The sequence below is a fragment of the Tympanuchus pallidicinctus genome, unplaced genomic scaffold (assembly GCF_026119805.1).
Source record: "Tympanuchus pallidicinctus isolate F22 unplaced genomic scaffold, pur_lepc_1.0 scaffold2, whole genome shotgun sequence".
Taxonomy (NCBI): domain Eukaryota; kingdom Metazoa; phylum Chordata; class Aves; order Galliformes; family Phasianidae; genus Tympanuchus; species Tympanuchus pallidicinctus.
Genome location: NW_026294721.1, coordinates 43,246,888 through 43,264,815, shown reverse-complemented (window position 1 = coordinate 43,264,815; position 17,928 = coordinate 43,246,888). Strand labels below are relative to the sequence as shown.

The 17,928-nt window shown below is 41.1% G+C and overlaps 1 protein-coding gene across 9 annotated transcripts in view; it reads left to right on the top strand.

The window, feature by feature from the left end:
* Window positions 1-17,928, top strand: part of WDFY3 (WD repeat and FYVE domain containing 3) — a 139,691-nt gene that overhangs the window by 32,214 nt on the left and 89,549 nt on the right. For all 9 annotated transcript variants that reach the window (XM_052682977.1, XM_052682973.1, XM_052682976.1 and 6 more), the window contains exons 3-7: window positions 269-478; window positions 6,172-6,295; window positions 13,701-13,810; window positions 14,839-15,000; window positions 16,959-17,151. In XM_052682977.1, the coding sequence (XP_052538937.1) occupies window positions 299-478; window positions 6,172-6,295; window positions 13,701-13,810; window positions 14,839-15,000; window positions 16,959-17,151 (769 nt within the window). In that variant the 5' untranslated portion in view covers window positions 269-298. The remainder of the gene's footprint in view (window positions 1-268; window positions 479-6,171; window positions 6,296-13,700; window positions 13,811-14,838; window positions 15,001-16,958; window positions 17,152-17,928) is intronic.

Sequence of the window (17,928 nt, the reverse complement as noted above, 5' to 3'; positions counted from 1 at the left end):
TCACAAAACCATCTCAGAAATTGCACCGAAGTGTTTTGCTGTGCAGCTGTGATTGGTGCTGGAGGGTGTTGGGTGTTGCCTTGTTGCAAGCTGTTTGCTTCAAACCCTGCAGGCACGTGCTAATCAATTCCTGGCACGTACAGTTACCTAACGGTGCTAACTGTGGCATGGAACTTCGCTGCAAAAGGGGCTGCTGTGCATTTACAAGCTGCTGTGGGATGGCTCCTGACTTTCTGGCACTCAGTGGTTTGTGTTTGTTTCTGCACAGGACGCAGGGGAGCTCCAGAAGCCAGTCAGGATGAATATGGTGAAGAGGATCATGGGCCGGCCCCGGCAGGAGGAGTGCAGCCCCCAGGACAATGCGCTGGGGCTGATGCACCTGCGGCGCCTCTTCACAGAGCTCTGCCACCCTCCCCGGCATATGACCCAGAAAGAACAGGAGGAAAAACTGTACATGATGCTGCCGGTATTTAACAGGGTAAGCCAGAGAGTCTGTGAGAGACTTTTGCTTTACTGTAACCAGCTGCTCTTATTGTGTTTCCTCAGGACCTCTGGTTCTAGCAGAACTTGTTGGTATCCTGTATTTTTTTTTCCATCTTTTCCTCATGTATTGTTGTGTAAGTGGATGAACCCATCGTTGGAGATTTTCTTCTGTCAGGACTGTTTCTGAGATGCTTTCCTGCACACCTTACTGTCTTTATAGGCACCTTTATCTTCTGGGAAACAGTACCCTATGAGATGTTCTCCAGGGTGAAGTTGTCTGCTACTGCAGTCTTTATTCTCTTTTAGAGGTGATTCTAACTTAAGCTTAGTTGTGGCAAATTTGTAGCCATTTGTTTGTGTGTCAGCACTGTTCCTGAGCCTAAATCACACTTCTCCCTTCTTGTCCCTCACTGTATTAATGCATATTTAGAGAAAACAGTCATGCTCTCTCTTGTCAGGTATGGTTTTGCAACACTGTGTAAGCTGAATGTTTTTTATTTTTTCTTGTGTGATAAATTCTCTATTCCCATTGCCCTCGCAGCCTTTTTCCTATGTGAATCTGTTTTACCCTTCTTGGGCAAGTTGGATTTCAGTGAGGATCCAATAGCTGTATGTGCAGTGGCATTCCTGTTTTACTGCCTCCTGTGCTCAGGCACTGAGATGGCTTGGAGCAGGGCTGTGACTGCTGCCACAGGCATTGATAGGAGCTAAATCCTCTCCATGCCTTGTATGCCTTTTAGTTCCTTTGCCGCTTCACTGAGCCTAATAACTTCGATAGCAGCTTTAGGCTCTTGATTGAGCAGTACAGAGATACAGAGATCTACATTTATCTTTTTCCTGCTGTGAACTGAGCTCTTATTACTGAATCTCTTCTTGAATGAAGGATTTCTGGTCGTGTGTGCTGCTGTGGAGAAGTAGAATCATTGATTAAGCTATAAAAGGGAAAAACTTGATTGGAAAACCAATTCTTTTTCTAGATTGATGTTTTGCTGAACATATGGCTTTTGGTGGTGTTACACATTGGACTGCTTGCATGTTGTGTAGGAAAAGCAATCCTTGTCTAGATATAGTGGTTATAGGATTTTCAGGCTTCAGTAGATAAACCCCCCTAAGTGTCATTCTGTTGCCCCAGGTCTTATTCCTAGTGCTGCAGGTAACCTGTTGTGTGAGTCTTGGAGAAAAAAATTCAGCTCACCCACTTCCTCCTTAATTTATCTGCTTGGATTGTATGTCCTCTAGCCATGAACTTTCTTAATTTTTGTTTTGTTTTGTTTTTTTACAAACGTGCACAGTGGAATCTTAATCTTGGCTTGAGCCTGTGAATAACATTTTGTTGCAATTACACCTGGAATTCTCCCTCTGGTGGTTTCAGGTGGCTGATGCTTCTGAGAGGGGAGGATACCCACTGTACTCACTTCAGCACTGCATTGTAATCTGCAGGCGGAGAAACTGTTTGTTCCTGGGCCCTGGTAGTGCTTAGTTGTAGCACTGCTTACAGAACCCTCCAGTTGGTGATACAGCTGAGTTTGCAGGAATATGGTGCAGCGATCAGTGTCCTGCTTATGTAGAGAAGTCTTTAATTAGACTTGATAAAAAGGACGTTTAAAATTTCTCTTTATTACTCCACTTTCTTCCAACTCTCCTGCCTTTCCACCTCATAGTTCTTTGTCACTTCTTAATCCTACTACATCTCAATTTTAGTTGTCCCATGTCTTTGCATCATTTGTTCTCACTCACCTTTTCTTGTTCAACTTATGTTGAACAGGTGTCCTGAAACAAACAAACAAACAACAAACCACTAACTGTAAATTTCTTTCTAGTCACAATCAGCTCTTGCCTACCTGTTCTCAGATGCCAAATCTAAAGATTTCAAGATGGTATGCATGTCTTCTGCTGTTTCTGTTTGTAGGAGGGCATTTTGGCTAATCTTTTCCCTGTTTTTTCAGTTTTTCCTTCCCTAAATCATGCATGTCTCTCCTCCACTGTACGTCACTGAACTTTGTTGATAGAATCTTAGTTTTCTAAATCCTGAAGAACCTTTAGTTTCCTTTCCTTGGTGAACTTTATACTGAAGTTATCCTTATTGCCTTAAATGGAGGCCTTTGTCAGATGTGCTCCCTTTGTTTTCCAACCTCTGTAAATTCAGAACCTTTGTGTGGTGCAGTGTTGAAAGCACGTAGTATTTGTGCTCCTCTTCTTCCTAATTGTGCAGGCACTGATAACCGTTATGAGTTGTCAACAAACTGTTAGTGTAGCACAAACAAAACTGATTTCACTCAAATCTCATCTACTGCAGTTTTTTTCCCCTTGCCTTTTGCACAAATTCATTCTTGTCATCTTGTGTGCAAGAGGTTGAAGAATTGCAATGTCATCTGTTTATTTTTACTTCTGTAGTTTCTCTTTTTTAGGTTGCTGGTTAATGCCACCTTCTTTTGAGGATTATGCCTGAAGTCTGCAGGTGGCTTTCTTGGCTTATCTAGCCTTGTGTTTTTTGGAGTATCAGCTGTGTATGTTGGGAAAATCCCACTAGCTTAGCAAGACAGACAAAGGCAAAGTAAGAAGCTGATTGAAATAAAAAAAAACATAGAAGGGTTGAAATATTTCTTTTAATTACAAGCCTTACATAGAATGTTCAGTGGAAGAACTGGTAAATGTTGATTCTGAGATGGCTTGATGGACACTAAATTTGGAGGTGGCTTTCCTGTGAGACCTGCTTCTGTTGAAAGGAAACATCAAAACATTTTTAAAGAATCTTGTTTCTCAAAGATAATAGCTGCAAACATTTCATGGTATCAGTTAATAGCTTGGTTGAATCAGATCCCAAATCCTTCAGTTACTTTGTATAAGGTAGATTGCGTACTTCTAGTAGTGCTATCATAAGCCAAGCACACAATGATGATTTCTACTGGATGCAGAGATCTAAGGTGAGGCATTAGCCTGCATTGTGTGGGCCTGCATGTGGCCAGCAACAGCCAGCTAATGGATCAGGTGCTTTTTTGCTTAACCACCTAGGACTGATTGATTTGGCAGTTGTGTGGAATGAGGTTCTATCTGATTATTTTGAGGATTATTAATCAGTAGATCCAGAGGCACAAGAGCAGCCTTCTGTTTATGTGGATGTGGATGTCTGAAGCTTGCTGCAGCCTAAACTGTCTTACTTTTGCTAATGAATGGGTGCTTGGAACATTTGTTTTCTCATTGTTCAGGGAGGCTTGTGAAATATCGAATCATGACTTAACAAAGCTAAATCAGTACATAATCATGAAATTTTTGTCCTCTGGAAAAGTTTTCAAAAGCCTCCTTTCAGAGATCTGCATCCATATGAGCTCAGTTCTCAGAAACGGTGTGGTGCAGCACCTTGTTCTGCTATGTGCTACTAAAGCTCCTGAGGTATGTGAAAGAAGTGAATGGATGGATGGAGAGGCTAATATTTTGAATAAGTGATGTTTGAATACAATAAATTGCTTAAATTTTCTGGGAAGAAGCTCACCTTTTGTATTAAAAAGAAAGACGACTCGCTGTTAAAATGCTTTGTGTCCTGTTCCGTGTATGTTACTGCCTTTAGTCAAGGAGTATGCCAGCATGCTTAGTTTAGTGCAACCTCGGTTGTGAGGCAAAACATTCCAGCCTAGATCTCCTCAGTCAGCCTTGTGTTGCAGCTGTGAGCACTCTGCCTTTCCTATCATCTGCTGGCAATTAGCCATCTTAAGTCAGACAGTGTGCCCATCCATTTTCTTCTTTCCTTGGTCTGAGCTTGAAGCGGTAAGCGATAGTAAGGTACTCTGCCAGTGTGTGTTCTAGTCTGACTGGTCTTGAGTAGGTCATGGCAGGGAACATGGGTGCGTTGGGGCCCTCCTCACCTTTTGTAGCCTATCAGTTTTGTGAAAGATGCTGGAATGCTCCCTGCTTTGCAATCCCAGTTGACCTCAAAAGTCACCTCCAGTGACTGGACTTCTGGCTGCTTTCTTCATTGGTAATGGCAGCTGAAATTTCCTATGTGAGAAACACCTAAGTTTCTGGTGAAAACTATTTTTATAGTGCGGAAATAGTGTTCAATTTTAATTTTGTATTTCTGGCTCTGTTTCAGCATGTCTTTGAAATGCAAGTAGGCAGGAGAAATATTTTTGGCTGTTCTCTAACATGCCAGAGCTATTGACACTGAGTGAAGGGGTAAGAAGTAAAACTTTATACACGGAATTGAATCACAGAATTGCAGCAGTTGGAAGAGAGAGATCATCAAATCCAACCTCCTGCTAATGCACTAGGAGGGGGAAGATTGGAGAAAATAACCTTAAGAAAGGTCGTTTAATCTTCTAGCTTATTAGACTTTTTTAAAGTAACTTGTCAGTTGCAGAGCTACTCAGTGCCACAATTGCCTTGCATCCCTGTTCATTGTGGTGTTGTGGATGTCATTGGAGGAAGCCAGGCTTCTGAGTGACCTCAGATATGTCAATAGCTCACCTGCAGCAGTAGCACCGATAAAGGAGAAGGGGAGAAGAGGCTGAAGAGCATTTGAGTCCAAATGTGCTGTTAATGATTTCATTCCCTTGTTGAGAAGTGAATATGACATGTTGATCTAAAATGTTACTTAAAAAAAAAAAGAAAAAAAAGCTTTTAAAAAAAAAATGTTATCCAAATACCCTGGCTTGTTAGCGATGCTCTTACAGGAAATGCAATTAGCCATGAGAGGGGGGAAAAAAAGAGTCTACAGGCAGAGAAGTACCAAGATACTCAGATATTCAGAAGGCTATTGCATTTTTTCAGCACTGACACAAGTGATGGTACCAGAATGTGGAAGGGATGTTTCTTTCAATAATTAATATCTAATGTTATATATATATATCAATATCTATCAATACTTAATCATGAAGACTAAGTTAGTAGAATTAAGCAACAATTAATTTTTAAAAATTGTTGATGACTACTGATGTTATGTGTTATGCAGGACAAGGGAAATGGTTTTAAGTTGAGGGAGGGAAGATTTAGTTTGAATGTCAGAGGGAAATTCTTTAGGGAGAATGGTGAGGTGCTGGAACAGGCTGCCCAGAGAGGTTGTGGATGCCCCGTCCCTGGAGGTGTTCAAGGCCAGGTTGATGGGGCCCTGGTCTAGTATTAAATGTGGAGGTTGGTGGCCCTGCATGTGGCAGGGGGGTTGAAGATTCATGGTCCTTGAGGTCCCTTCCAACCCTGGCCATTCTGTGAGTCTATGTTAAGGAGGATCTCAAGATAGGAGAATGAGGTGTTGGGAATTGTGGGGCTTCCTGGGATAGTCACTTCTAGTTTGTGTCTTCTGGAATATTTCATGCTTATCATTCTGTACTTGGAGTTCACCCCATGGGATGTGTTGGTCCAGTAAACAGTTGCTCTTAAAACGGAAGTTCTGTGGGAGGCTTAGTGTGCAATCTGGTCTTTCCCACTCTGGGAGTTTTTCATTGTGCAAGAAAATTCATGGTTCTCTTTTTCCCCCTTTATTTGTCAGATCTTTCTTCCCTGTGATGACGTAATTTCACGTATACTTGTATCTTACAATGTGCATTGTGAAAAAACAGTATAAGGATGAATAATGCAGCAGATAAAAAGGTGATCTCAATAGTGGTACCTCCTGTTTGCAGTGAGGAAGTGGCAGTTTATAATGATCCATGTAAGTAGGGCGATTTTTAAAATTTATTTGTTTTTCTTTTATTTTAGGTGTTTGGAAATGCTCCTCCAAGTACAATGACAGAAAAATTTTCTGATCTCTTACAATTCACTACTCAAGTGTCACGATTGATGGTGACTGAAATTCGACGGAGAGCATCAAATAAATCCACAGGTACTGCACGGGGCACAAAGTTGAGCTTATGTACATGATGAAAGTGTGGGCACTGAAGTCTTAACAGGGAGAACATGTTCTGTTTCTTAGGGCTGAGAGAATGAGGCAAGCTGAGTCCTCCTGCCTAGAGTATAAAGACAATTAAGTTCCACAAACTTGATAACTTGTTGAACATGGGATTACACTGAGATGCCTCATCTAGTAGGAGGACACAAAAGATCATGGAGATGGCTGCTGTAGCTTGCTCAGTGTGTTTGTTGGTGGTGTTTTGTCCCTCAGATATGTGTTTAAATTGTACCTTTAAATTATCTGTTGGCCTGAAAGCTAATAGGAAGATGTGGAAATATGGTGAGCAGAACATTAGGACCAGCATCCCCAGCACTGAGAAGATATATCTTGGCCCATCTTTAAGGTCTGTTGAATGCCTGAGGGAGACTTCATTCTATCCTGAACCATTGGTGTGTTAGACCCTGACTTCCTTCTGGAAGTTGCATTTTGGAAGATGATGTGCTGGGAAGGCATGTTGCCTTAACCTTCCCCTTTGACTTCCTTATCTGAGCATTGTTTCCTGGCAAGAGGAGAGTTTTTCTGAGCAATATCAAGTTTTTTGCCTTCCAGATGGTTTTAAGTTCTCTCCTGGCTTCTCAGTTTGGATTTGGTGGCAAATGAGGAAATAGCGAGCTAAAAAAGGCTCTGCAAAGTATGACACGTGATGTCAGCAGTCGCAGATTGTGCCAATTGTAATTTCTTTCCATTTTAAGCAGAGTGAATACCAGGAAAGTATCCTGGATGGAAAAACAGCTACAGCAGATAGAACCTGTACTCTGCGGGGAAAGCAGGAGCACAGTGTCCATGTGTGTACAAGAGACATGAACGTCCAGCCAGCAGAAGGGTGGTGTTGGCTTGAATGTTCTTTTTGTTGGGGAGCACCTGTCACTCCTCCCTGCTGGATCTTGCTAAGAACAGCCATCTATTTACTTAGTTCTTCACCCGTTATCTCTGCCTTGGCTGCTCCAAGATGGCCCGGTTTCTATCCTTGCAGCCCCAGAGTAGATTTTTTTTTGTTGAACTTCAGGGCTTTTCTTCTTTTGTTCTTTTCTTTGCTAGGAAACTTAATTACAGTGACTTAAAAACACAAGTCAGTACTCTTGTAACCTTTAATATGATGAATAGCAATAGTTTTATTAGGAGGAAAACAGTACTGTATTTTTTTGGTACAGTTAAGACTGCCATAACTTCTGCTGACATAACTTTTTTAGATTGAGTGTGGGAAGCCCTTGTAGCTAGCTCCATGCACTGCAATTGCTTTGTGACTCTTGGCCAGGCCACAGAGTTGCATTTTGCTCTCTGTCAATGTCCAGTTAACAAACTGTTAAAATTCATGGTTTTTGTGCTGCTGTGCTGAACTATTTAGAGCTAGGTGAATGTTCCCTGTAACATTGAAAAGAGCTAGGCTTTTTAAAAGTACTTTCTTTTTCAGAGACAAAATAATTATGCTTAAACATTGTAAAGGTCCTTTTTCTACCAAACAAAATAACACAAATAATAGCTATTAGTAGGTAGAGTACGCTTTTAGAGTAAGAGCTCTATGTGGGAAGTATCTCTGAGAGAATCCAATTGCAGGTTCTTCCTAGCATGAAGTGCTCAGTTTAAATGGACAAAATTGCTGAGCTTGTTTTTAGAAACAAAATTTGCTCACAAAGATTATTAAAAGTGAACTTCTCTTTTAGTTAACAAAAGGGAAAGAATTTTCAAAGAACTTGCTTTTTCACTTTAAAGATGTAAATGCAGTTGGCAGTGTTTTCTAGTTGGGACTGTGGGATGATAAATGTTACCTGTTTTTTTTCTGTCTTGTGATGGAGCACAATGCAGTTTTTTCATCGGATCTTTTAATATTTAAGTAGTAGCTGTGTGAATAATGCCTGCCATCACAGACACATCTCAGTTATTCTTGGCAAACTGCAGTTGTTTTCTCGGAACAGCATTTCATGATTCAGTAGTAACTATGCCAGCATTCTGTCTTACGTAGTCTCTTAACACTGCCATTGTAGTGTTGAACTACAGTTTCAGCTGTACTGTTTGTCCACTATGAATGTAACCATGGAGTAATAAAGATGAAGACATTAGAACTGTTAGGTTTTCTTCCACACTGAGGTCTGTCCTGTGGAGCAGTCATAGTTTGCAGGTGACTGCAGTCACCATATCTATGAGGACTGATGTGTGGTTTCCCTTGCCTCAACTTATTTTGTTTGGGAAGGTGTTGGGGTTACGGTTAAGACAGCTACCTCTGAATTCTTGAGCTGTCAGATTTTCAACAAATGCATCCCATTTCATGTCAGAATTGATTGAAAGATCATGATGGTTCTGTACTAAAATGGATGTCTAATCTCCTCTGTTTCTTGCATAGCCTGTTCTGAAATAAACCTTTTGGGAGCATCTGGCTCTGAGTTGGAAAAGATAGATTGCTGAAACGAGGTGCAGAGACAGTTGGAATGTGGATAAAATGAATGTGGTTGCTAACAGTCAGTTTGGCTACAGATGATGGGGAGCAAGTAGCACTTCATCTTCTGTATTTTGCAAAACACGTACCTTGGAGGCAAGCTCTTCCTGTTATATCACCACTGCTGCAAGATAAAATAAATATATAGCCTGGGTATTTCAACAACATGCCCTCATACGTTTGGCCCATCATTATAATTTGTGCCAGGGGCAAAAATGGCAGCAAAAATGAGTTCAGGCATCAGGTCTTACGTGTATGTCGAAGGATTGCAGCTGGGTCAGTGCAGGACAGGGTGCTCCCTCAGGCCTTCTGTGCTGAGCTGGCTGCTGTGCAATGGGATGGGAGAGCTGCTCCTTGGGGCACAGCTGCCACGAGCCAAAGACCTTTTGGGTCATCTTTCCTCTGAGTGCTGTACCTTCTGCCCAAGTCCCAGAGTGAGAAAACAAAAGGATTCATCATAGGGCTGGAATATTTTAACTCCTTTTAAGGTGAATTTCAAGCTTTGTTGTTTTATTTTTTTTCTTTTTGTTTAAATTATTCAGTGTAGGTGCTACTCTGCGTACATCACTGTTTTAGGCAGCTTTTAAATTCTCTTCTGTTGCGTCTCACCTTATTAATTTTACACAGTGTATCATTGCATATTTGCAACGCTCTCTGTGAATCTGTCACAGTATTTACAAGTTCATACTAAATTCTCTCTAGATTGTTAAGCTAATCCCTCCTTCCCTTCAGAAACAGCTTTTTCATTTATTATTTACACCCTATTGTTGTTGGTTGTTTTTCCCCCTTTTTTAATCAAATTTTGACCAGTAAAAGAAAAATATTTTAATTTCTGCATTTCTGTAATTTACAAGTTTAAAGACAACCATTATCTTACTTTAAAACCATGTTGGGAGACCAAATTGGTAACTCCTCATCAAAATGTTTAGCTGTAGCAGAAAACCACATCAGTGGTGTATGTTCAGCCTCTGACAATATCTGCCTTTATTTTTCCCTTTTCAATTCTATTGATCTGCAAACTCTGCCTGTATTTTGCATTTTTACTACAGTTGGCATCTGCCATTGTCAGCAGAACTGAGTGTTCAGTTTAAATTGCTAAGCACTAAATGACATTTTGTGTTGTCCAAGTGCATTTTGTGTTTGTTAGGTGTTGTAGATGGCAGTTTACGAATGCGTATCTTCTATGCACTCTTAATCAAGTGCGTACCTTCAGGCTCCTTCCATGTTGAGGTCTGAAGTTTTTCTGATAGTGCTATTTGTAGTGTCTGCACCTCTTGGAAGCACTGGGGCTGTATCATGCTAACAGAGGAGTTAGGGGCTACACAGAGATATGCTGGTTAGCTGTTTGTCTGTTGAGCACACAGCCTGGAGGTGTGTGGTGTGTGGAGGCTGGGGGTGAGCTGACCTGCTGTGAGTACACAATCATGTTTTCTTCCTTGCGCTTTTCCCCGTGACCTGTAGGTGACTTAGCTTTACTCAGCGATTGTATTTTGGGTTTACAGAAGCAGCTCCAAAGGGGAAGCAGAGCCCTATCTGTTAGCCACGAGGAATCAGTCTTGGTCAGGGACGGCTGCATCTTATTTCTTTCTGTTAACCTTATAATTAATCTTAGATGCTATTTGTCAGATCTTCCGTGAGGTAAGTGACGTGTGACATCCTGGAAAGCTCATTCTTTTATCAGCTGGGCTGGTGAAGTGCTGGCACCGTTGAATTGTTTATCTTTTGCTGAGCAAACCTCCTATTCTTTAACGGGGCAAAAGGATCAGCCTCTCCATATCTCCTGCTTGTGATGACAACACTGCACTGCTCCTGACGGAACAAGGGTTTCTTGCCTCTTTAGTTTAAGGTGATGCTTCTCTTTCTTGTTGGCCCATTAAAACTATATGCTTCCTTGGGCATCTGAGTGTATTTCCAGGTATTCTCCCTGTAGAGCAGTGGGGGCTTGCTTAGAAGAGGGATCCTTGAAAAGCCTTACTGCCAATACACGCTGCACTGGTGTGTGCATATGGACACTTTCCTTACCTACCCACCTAGTCTTTTGCCACTAGTACTATACTGAAGATAGCAATACAATATGAAATAGCACAATGATATTGGTCTGTTTACTAGAATATGTGTGTAAATGCTGAAGTAACTCATACTGTTGTTGCTATAGGCAGGAACGTTTCCTTTAATGCAACGCTGCTTTTGTTAGCAATCTGAATGGAGCTTATCCTGTAGGTTTCTATCTGCTGCTCTTCTGAAGTCAGAGACACAAAGCATCCCTGCTGCCTCTTCTGTATGAAATTTCTTTGGTCATTGTATTCCATTTGGTCATTGTATATCAAGCCTCTTTCCTGTATTTACCAGCTCAATGTTGAAAGATCTGACTACTGTACTCACTGCTCACTGTGGTTATAACTGTGATCGTAGTTATCTACTCATGCCTATAGAATGGTCAAGGTATTTATGTATGGATGTTACCTTATAGTTCTTCATCTCTTTGCTTCCTTGCTGTTCTTGCACATCCGAATTCTAGATGCTGTGGCTTCTTGTGCAGAAGTTAAAAGCCTGAGGATGTTGGGTCAGGCACAGAGACTGCGGTATCAAAAGGATTTCTTGAGCACTGCAAAACAAGGAAAAATTACAAGCAATAAAGTAAGGCTACTGCTGACTACAGAAGTGAATCCTGGATAGTGTGCTGTCAAACCTGCTCAGAGCAGATGACAAAAGAATGTATTCCTGCACTTTAAATCCTGTCTGTGTTTTAGGTACTGCTCAATTAAGACTGACAGTTTTGAAGCAACTATTTATAGTGCTTGACTGCTCTGCTGTTTAGAATGCCAGCAGTGTGGCAGCTTTTTCAGAAGCACATACCTAACCTCTCAGTCTCTCACTTTCAAAGATACCAAGAGAGCCTGTGTTCCACAGGTGGCTTTTGAAAGCCGTGTCCAAAGGAGGCTGTTGGTACCCTGTTTGTTCTGTACCGCTCTTTCTGTTTATGGTCAGTTCTTAGGACCAATTATTTCAGAAAACAAACTGCCCACCCAGAATTGGTAAGTTGGCAAGTAAGTGGTTGTTTGCTGCATGTCCACCGTTTGGAACCTGCAATACCAAAGTGAGGGGAAATGCTGTCTGATTTTATTTTGGTCAGTCACCTTCAGGGATTTGGTGAATGCCTCCCCTTACTTTAGTCCCGGACTTGGAAAACCCGATGGTTTGTTCAGAAAAATTGTAGGGCAAAATAAGGCTGCAAAAACAAAATCTTTGGGAAAAAAAAAAAACAAAAAACAGCTTCTACAAAACCAAAACAAGTGTTAATTTTTACCTGCAATCTTCCTTTCTGTCTATTTTTCTTTAAGATTATGACTTCAAAAGTTGGTTGTTGGTTTTTTTTTGTTTTTTTTTTTTTCCTGGACATAAGTGAAAACCACATTTTCTTTGCAAGGCCTCTTAGGCCTTGAAAATCTCCAAGGCTGGAGCCAGCACAGTCCTGCAGGGCCTGTCCCAATGTCTGGCTGCCCGCAGAGGGGGAAGGTCTCCTTACACACAGTCTGGTCTCTTTTGTTTCAGTTTAAGCCACATGTCTCTTGCCTTGGGTCTCTGTGAAAAGCCAGGCTCCGACTCTTTGTAGCATCCCTGCTGTCAGCACTGGGGTGCTCTCCTTGTGCTGAATGGGTGGTGGTTCTTCAGCCTCTGCTCACAGGGCAGTGCTCTGTTGTCTTGGTTGTCCTCTGCTGAGCTCCTTTTCATCATCATCTTTCCTGTACTGGGGTGGGACCAAAGCTGGGCGTAATGCTCAAGATATTCTCCAGCAAGTTTCAAGTAAGAGGGGTGCATTTACCTTAGAACAAGCTCATGTACAGGTATGCTGTGGGGAATCTGACAGAAGATGGAGCAGACAAAACAAGATTGAAGATGGATTCAACTGCAGACTTCTTTCTTGTTTTGTAATTTCATTGTAATTCCTCTCTTCATCAATATTACTTCTTTTTCAGTTCTAGTTGACATTGAAAGCATTGAAGATGATTGATGTGCAGTATTAATGCAAAACGATTTTAGGTTTTCCTTAAGTATTATGGGCACTTCCCATTATTGGCGTGACAGATGTCTTAACACACATATATGTAGACAGCAATGAATTAGGACTTCATTTTTAGTTCATTTATATTCTTGTTTGTATTGCATTTTGCTCATATTTATTAAGGATGACTTATTTCCCAGGCTGAATATTTAACTTATGCTCTCATTGGTATAGAATCACTTCTGATTTCAAAAGTGGTCCCTTCCTCATGCTAAGTAACCATAAGTTGTTAGCATTTTCATCTTACAAAAAAAAACCCAACAAACAGTAGAATGGTGCTGAGGTAATTGTTGGTCTTTTTTACCTTTATTTTCCTGTTTTTATTCCTCCTGGCTTTTTACATCTCTTTTCCTTTAGTCCTGTCTGTTTATTGTCCATACTATTGTTTCAGCGCAGTTCCTCACCCTCTCCCCCCAGCCCCAGGCCATGAATATAAGCTTTTCTTTCCCACAGAAATTTCTAAGTGATAGTGAATTAATACACCTGAGAAAGAGTAAGTTGTGTTTGGTAAACCTAAAATGCTTAAAGAACAGTTGCTGCTTGCAACTGCACAACCTGACTTCTGGTTGAAAGCATGATACTTAAAATGTACTTTTTACAGCCTAGGTTAGTGTCAGAGCCAAGTGCATGTGGAAGGCAAGAATGTGTGTTGGGAGAGAATAGGCCTGAACCTAGTCCTTTTCTTGCCTTTTTTAATTATTACTTTTTTTTCCTGCAAGCATTACTTTAGAGCTGAATTCTTGCTTAGCGCACAGACTGTTGAGAGGAAGTTTTCCATGCTGCAGACTTTAAAACTAAATTTGTATTTCTCTTCCCTTCTTTTCACCCGGTCCCCCTTACAGAGGCTGCAAGTCGTGCCATCGTCCAGTTTCTGGAAATCAATCAAAGTGAAGAAGCAAGTAGAGGTTGGATGTTGCTCACTACAATTAATTTACTAGCTTCATCAGGACAGGTTAGTCTTAAACAGCAATGCTTAATGAAAGTTGGGGGCTTGGAGACGCATAAGAATCACAATAACGAACTGTGAGAACACACTGAATGATGGTCTGGGCTACTTTCTGCTTTCTGTGTTAAGGTCTTTTTTTTTTTTGCTGCGGTGCCACAGAATTTCTGCTTCAGCTCCTGGTGGTTTCAATTGCCTAAAAATCGTTCTTTTGGAACTTGAAGTTAGAATTATTGCAGGCAATTGTTATTGTTCCCCAAAGGCTTCTTGAACATGCTGCTGCTTAGCCTCCATAGAGATTCATGTCACATGCACTGCCTAAATCACTCAGTCTCAATACATGCCCCCCAGTTTATGTAGGATGCATTATTAGAAGGGGAAGCCAAAAGCAATGATGAACAAATGGTATCACAAACATTACTGCTTCTGCCTTTGGTTCCACTGCTTGCTCACATTAGAGAACCAATCTGTGGCAACATACAGGCTGCTGTGTGGTTTGCCCTTTCTGCTCTAATTTGCCATTAGAACTCAGCATGTCGTCTGCCATACATTCAGTATGTCACCAGCCTCCACCCAATTTGGCTTTCCTTACCAATAATGCTTTCTTGTTTTCTTTTGCTTTGCTCCCTATTTCTACTTCTAATTTCTTGCCATCCAAATGCAAGAATTGACTAATTGTGTGCTCATTTGTGCTGTTAAATAGATGGTTAATGAGGGCTTGGCTGAACTGTTGTAATCGACTTGCAAGCTCCTGTTGGCAGAGGCTGTTGGTTTTGGTTTCTGTAGTGCAGGGACTGCTTCTGACTGTGGCTGTTAGGTGCTACTGTAGTGTAAATAAATTAGGGTGCTGTTTGTTTTTAAGGTTACTATTTGGGTAGGAGTTTGCAAATAGATGGTCAGTCTGTACTGCCATCTGGACAGCTCGGAAGGGTTAGAAGGAAGAACCAGTGTCTGCGTCAACTGTGTTACAGGAGCGTAACATTTTGAGTATAATAATCTGCTCAGCTGTGGTTTTGCTCTATCTTCTTTCTCCCCAGAAAACCGTGGACTGCATGACTACAATGTCAGTGCCTTCCACACTTGTTAAATGTCTGTATCTGTTTTTTGACCTTCCACATGTGCCTGAGGTAGTTGGAGGAGCACAGAATGAGCTACCTCTCGCAGAGCGCCGAGCGCTACTACAGAAAGTCTTTGTACAGGTAAGAAAGGTAAAATAGGTCATAGATCTTACAGAAAGAGGGGAAATGCTTTTTGAGAATTCTCCAGAAACTGTTCTCACTTGATTCTTTGCAAACTGCAGTCTTAGAGTTTCTGGAAGCACAGATGAGTTTAAAGTCTTGTCCTGTTTGTTCTGTGATTTCTGTCCTCAGCAAGTGTTTCTTCAAAAAAAATTACTGCACCTCTTCCACACAGCTATCTAAAGGGAGCAAAGCATTTGCTGTTGTTCTGCTTTAATCTGATGTTTGGTATCTTTGGCCATTGTTGATTGAAATAGACACAGTAAAAAATATGAGTATTGTTAATAATCTGTGAGTTAATTTCACATATCCTGATTTCCTTTTACTTACAGAAGTAAATAATGCATTTGGAAGTAATTTAAATATGAGGGTAAACCATCTTAGCTTGCATTTACTGTTAGAGTTATCCCTCATGTTTTTCCAGATGCTTTTCTCCAGATTTGCCAGGGAGACCAGGGAACCTGCTCCTGCTTTCCAAGTTCCAAATGGAGTTTTTGTGAAGGAATTCCCATATGTTCTCGTGGCTAAACTGTTAGAACAAGCAGACTCAATGGTCGTACTGTCAGTTCCCATGTACACATTGGAATGAACTATGTAACCACACACACAAAACTGTAGGAGCCTGTTGGTAATCATCGCCTTCAGTGATATGAAGGCAGTGCTGAGATTTGTAAGTGTAAATTTGTACAGCGTTTTGATGCCTGTGCTACAAAAATAAAGATCAGGCTTATTCTCACAATTACTATCTGCCCGGTGACAGTCACTGTATTGGAATGTAGCCATTTTCTTCTTTTGGCTTTTTTTTGCTTAGTACAGCACTTTTTCTTCCGAAGCAGAAATCATGATGTGCTGTGAGCTACCTTTCAGAAGTTGCATTGCTGTATTTTAGTTAGCAGAGATAAAAAACGGTGGAAGTTACACAAATGTTTCCCTAATATGCTACTTCTCTAATCTTTTCTATCCCTCATCAAGGGCCATCAAGTAGCACTCTGAAATGAGTTAGCTGGAGTGGGTGAGGCTTCAGGTAGTCCCCGTGCTCTGCTTTTTGTTTTAATTTCTGTGTATCTTTGGGGTGCAGGTAGCTTTCCAAAATCTTCCTTATGTTTTCTGGGAAAGAAGCTCAGCTTCCTGCAGAAGACAGAAAGTGAACAACAAATGTCCTTAGAAAATGCACAAAAGAGAACACATAATGTACTGACAGGCTGCACTGCTGCATATTATGTGTGTGTATATATACATATAATCTGCCTTTGCTCAGGGGCATGATTTAGTGGAGGGTTGCTAGTTAGGGTAGTATGGTTAGGTCATGGTTGGACTTGATGATCTTTAAGATCTTTTCCAACCTGAGCAATTCTATGATTCTGTATTGTCTTGTTTAAGGTAATCTGGTAATTCGGATCCAGGATACAGGCTTTCCAGATAGGAAAGGCTACAGCAGCACTACAGCCCTATCAAGCTTCCTGGGCTGTTTTTGTTGATTGAGAAGGTACAGATGTTGCTCTGCAGCAGCTTTTCAATGAACTTCCCTGCATTAGGAAGGAACGTAATGATTTGCCTCTCAGAGCCTTTAGACCACTGCAGGATTCAAACTTGTGAATCAGTGAATGACTGATTATAGAAGGAAGGAATATGCTGGTACCCAAAACAAGCATGCTGTTTTACCTGAGAGATTCATTTAAGTTTTGCTGCTGGTGTTTTGCTAATAATCTTCGCCTGAATTGAGTCTTGAAGTAGCTACGTGTTAAATAGCCTTGTCTTTGTTTTTCTATTTTAAATTAATAAGCTAAGGGAGAAAAGCACATAGCTTCTTGTAACGTGCACAATTGGAAGGAAGTTTTAACTTTTCCTAAGTCTAGGCAGAAATGGCAATACCAATAGCAAGATAATAATGCTGGACGTTTACTGACTTCCTGTTTCAGATCTTAGTAAAACTGTGCAGTTTTGTGTCTCCTGCGGAAGAACTGGCTCAAAAGGATGATTTGCAGCTTTTATTCAGTGCAATAACGTCATGGTGCCCTCCCTATAATCTGCCTTGGAGGAAGAGTGCAGGGGAAGTACTGATGACCATATCGCGTCACGGCCTTAGTGTCAATGTAGTGAAATACATTCACGGTATGTGTCTTTCTCCAGTATTAGTTATTTATTTATCTTTGATTGCTTTACTAATAGTGAAATAGGCATGGAAACTGTAGATCGAAGAAAACTTGTGGGCTTTTTGTGTGGACCTAGGTCTTGATGTACATGTGACATTCATTCCAGGGTGTTTGTTTTTCAATTCATTTTGTTTCACACAATCTAAAACAAAATAGCAGTGTTTTCCTATTGCTTTGCTGCAGAGCCTCTGATAACCAGGAAGACGGATTCTGTCTCACTGTTGCTACTGTTTGGGTAACTTCAGTAACTGCTTCTATTGAAAAATGCTCATTGTGCAGATGAATAGGTTTGTCATTTTTGTTGCTAGAATTAATTCTTAAGGGAATTTTGTTGCTTGCTGCCCAGTGTTTGAATTAGCAGCAGCCACGTTGCCTAGGTGCTGCTCTAGCTGGCAACTCAAGTGTAGGGACATCTGAGGAAACTGCAGGAAGAGGAACCAGCTCAGAGTGTTCTGCTGACGCATTTTGAGCTATTAGAAGCCTAGAAAAGCATCTGCCCTGTAGTAAATACTGGTACATTATGAAAATCAGGGAGAGCTAATTTGGATATGCTGAAAGAATGTTCTTTGTCTGACATTTCACTTCTGCGGGAAGTACTGGGTCAGACTGATATAGCCACCAGTAATTTGCTGTTTACTCTGTTATCCAGGGCATCAAGGGGCTGTTATACTCTGAACACAGAGAAAACTGGGTAATAGAGAGACACTAGGAAATGCTTGAGGGAGTCTGGTGCAAA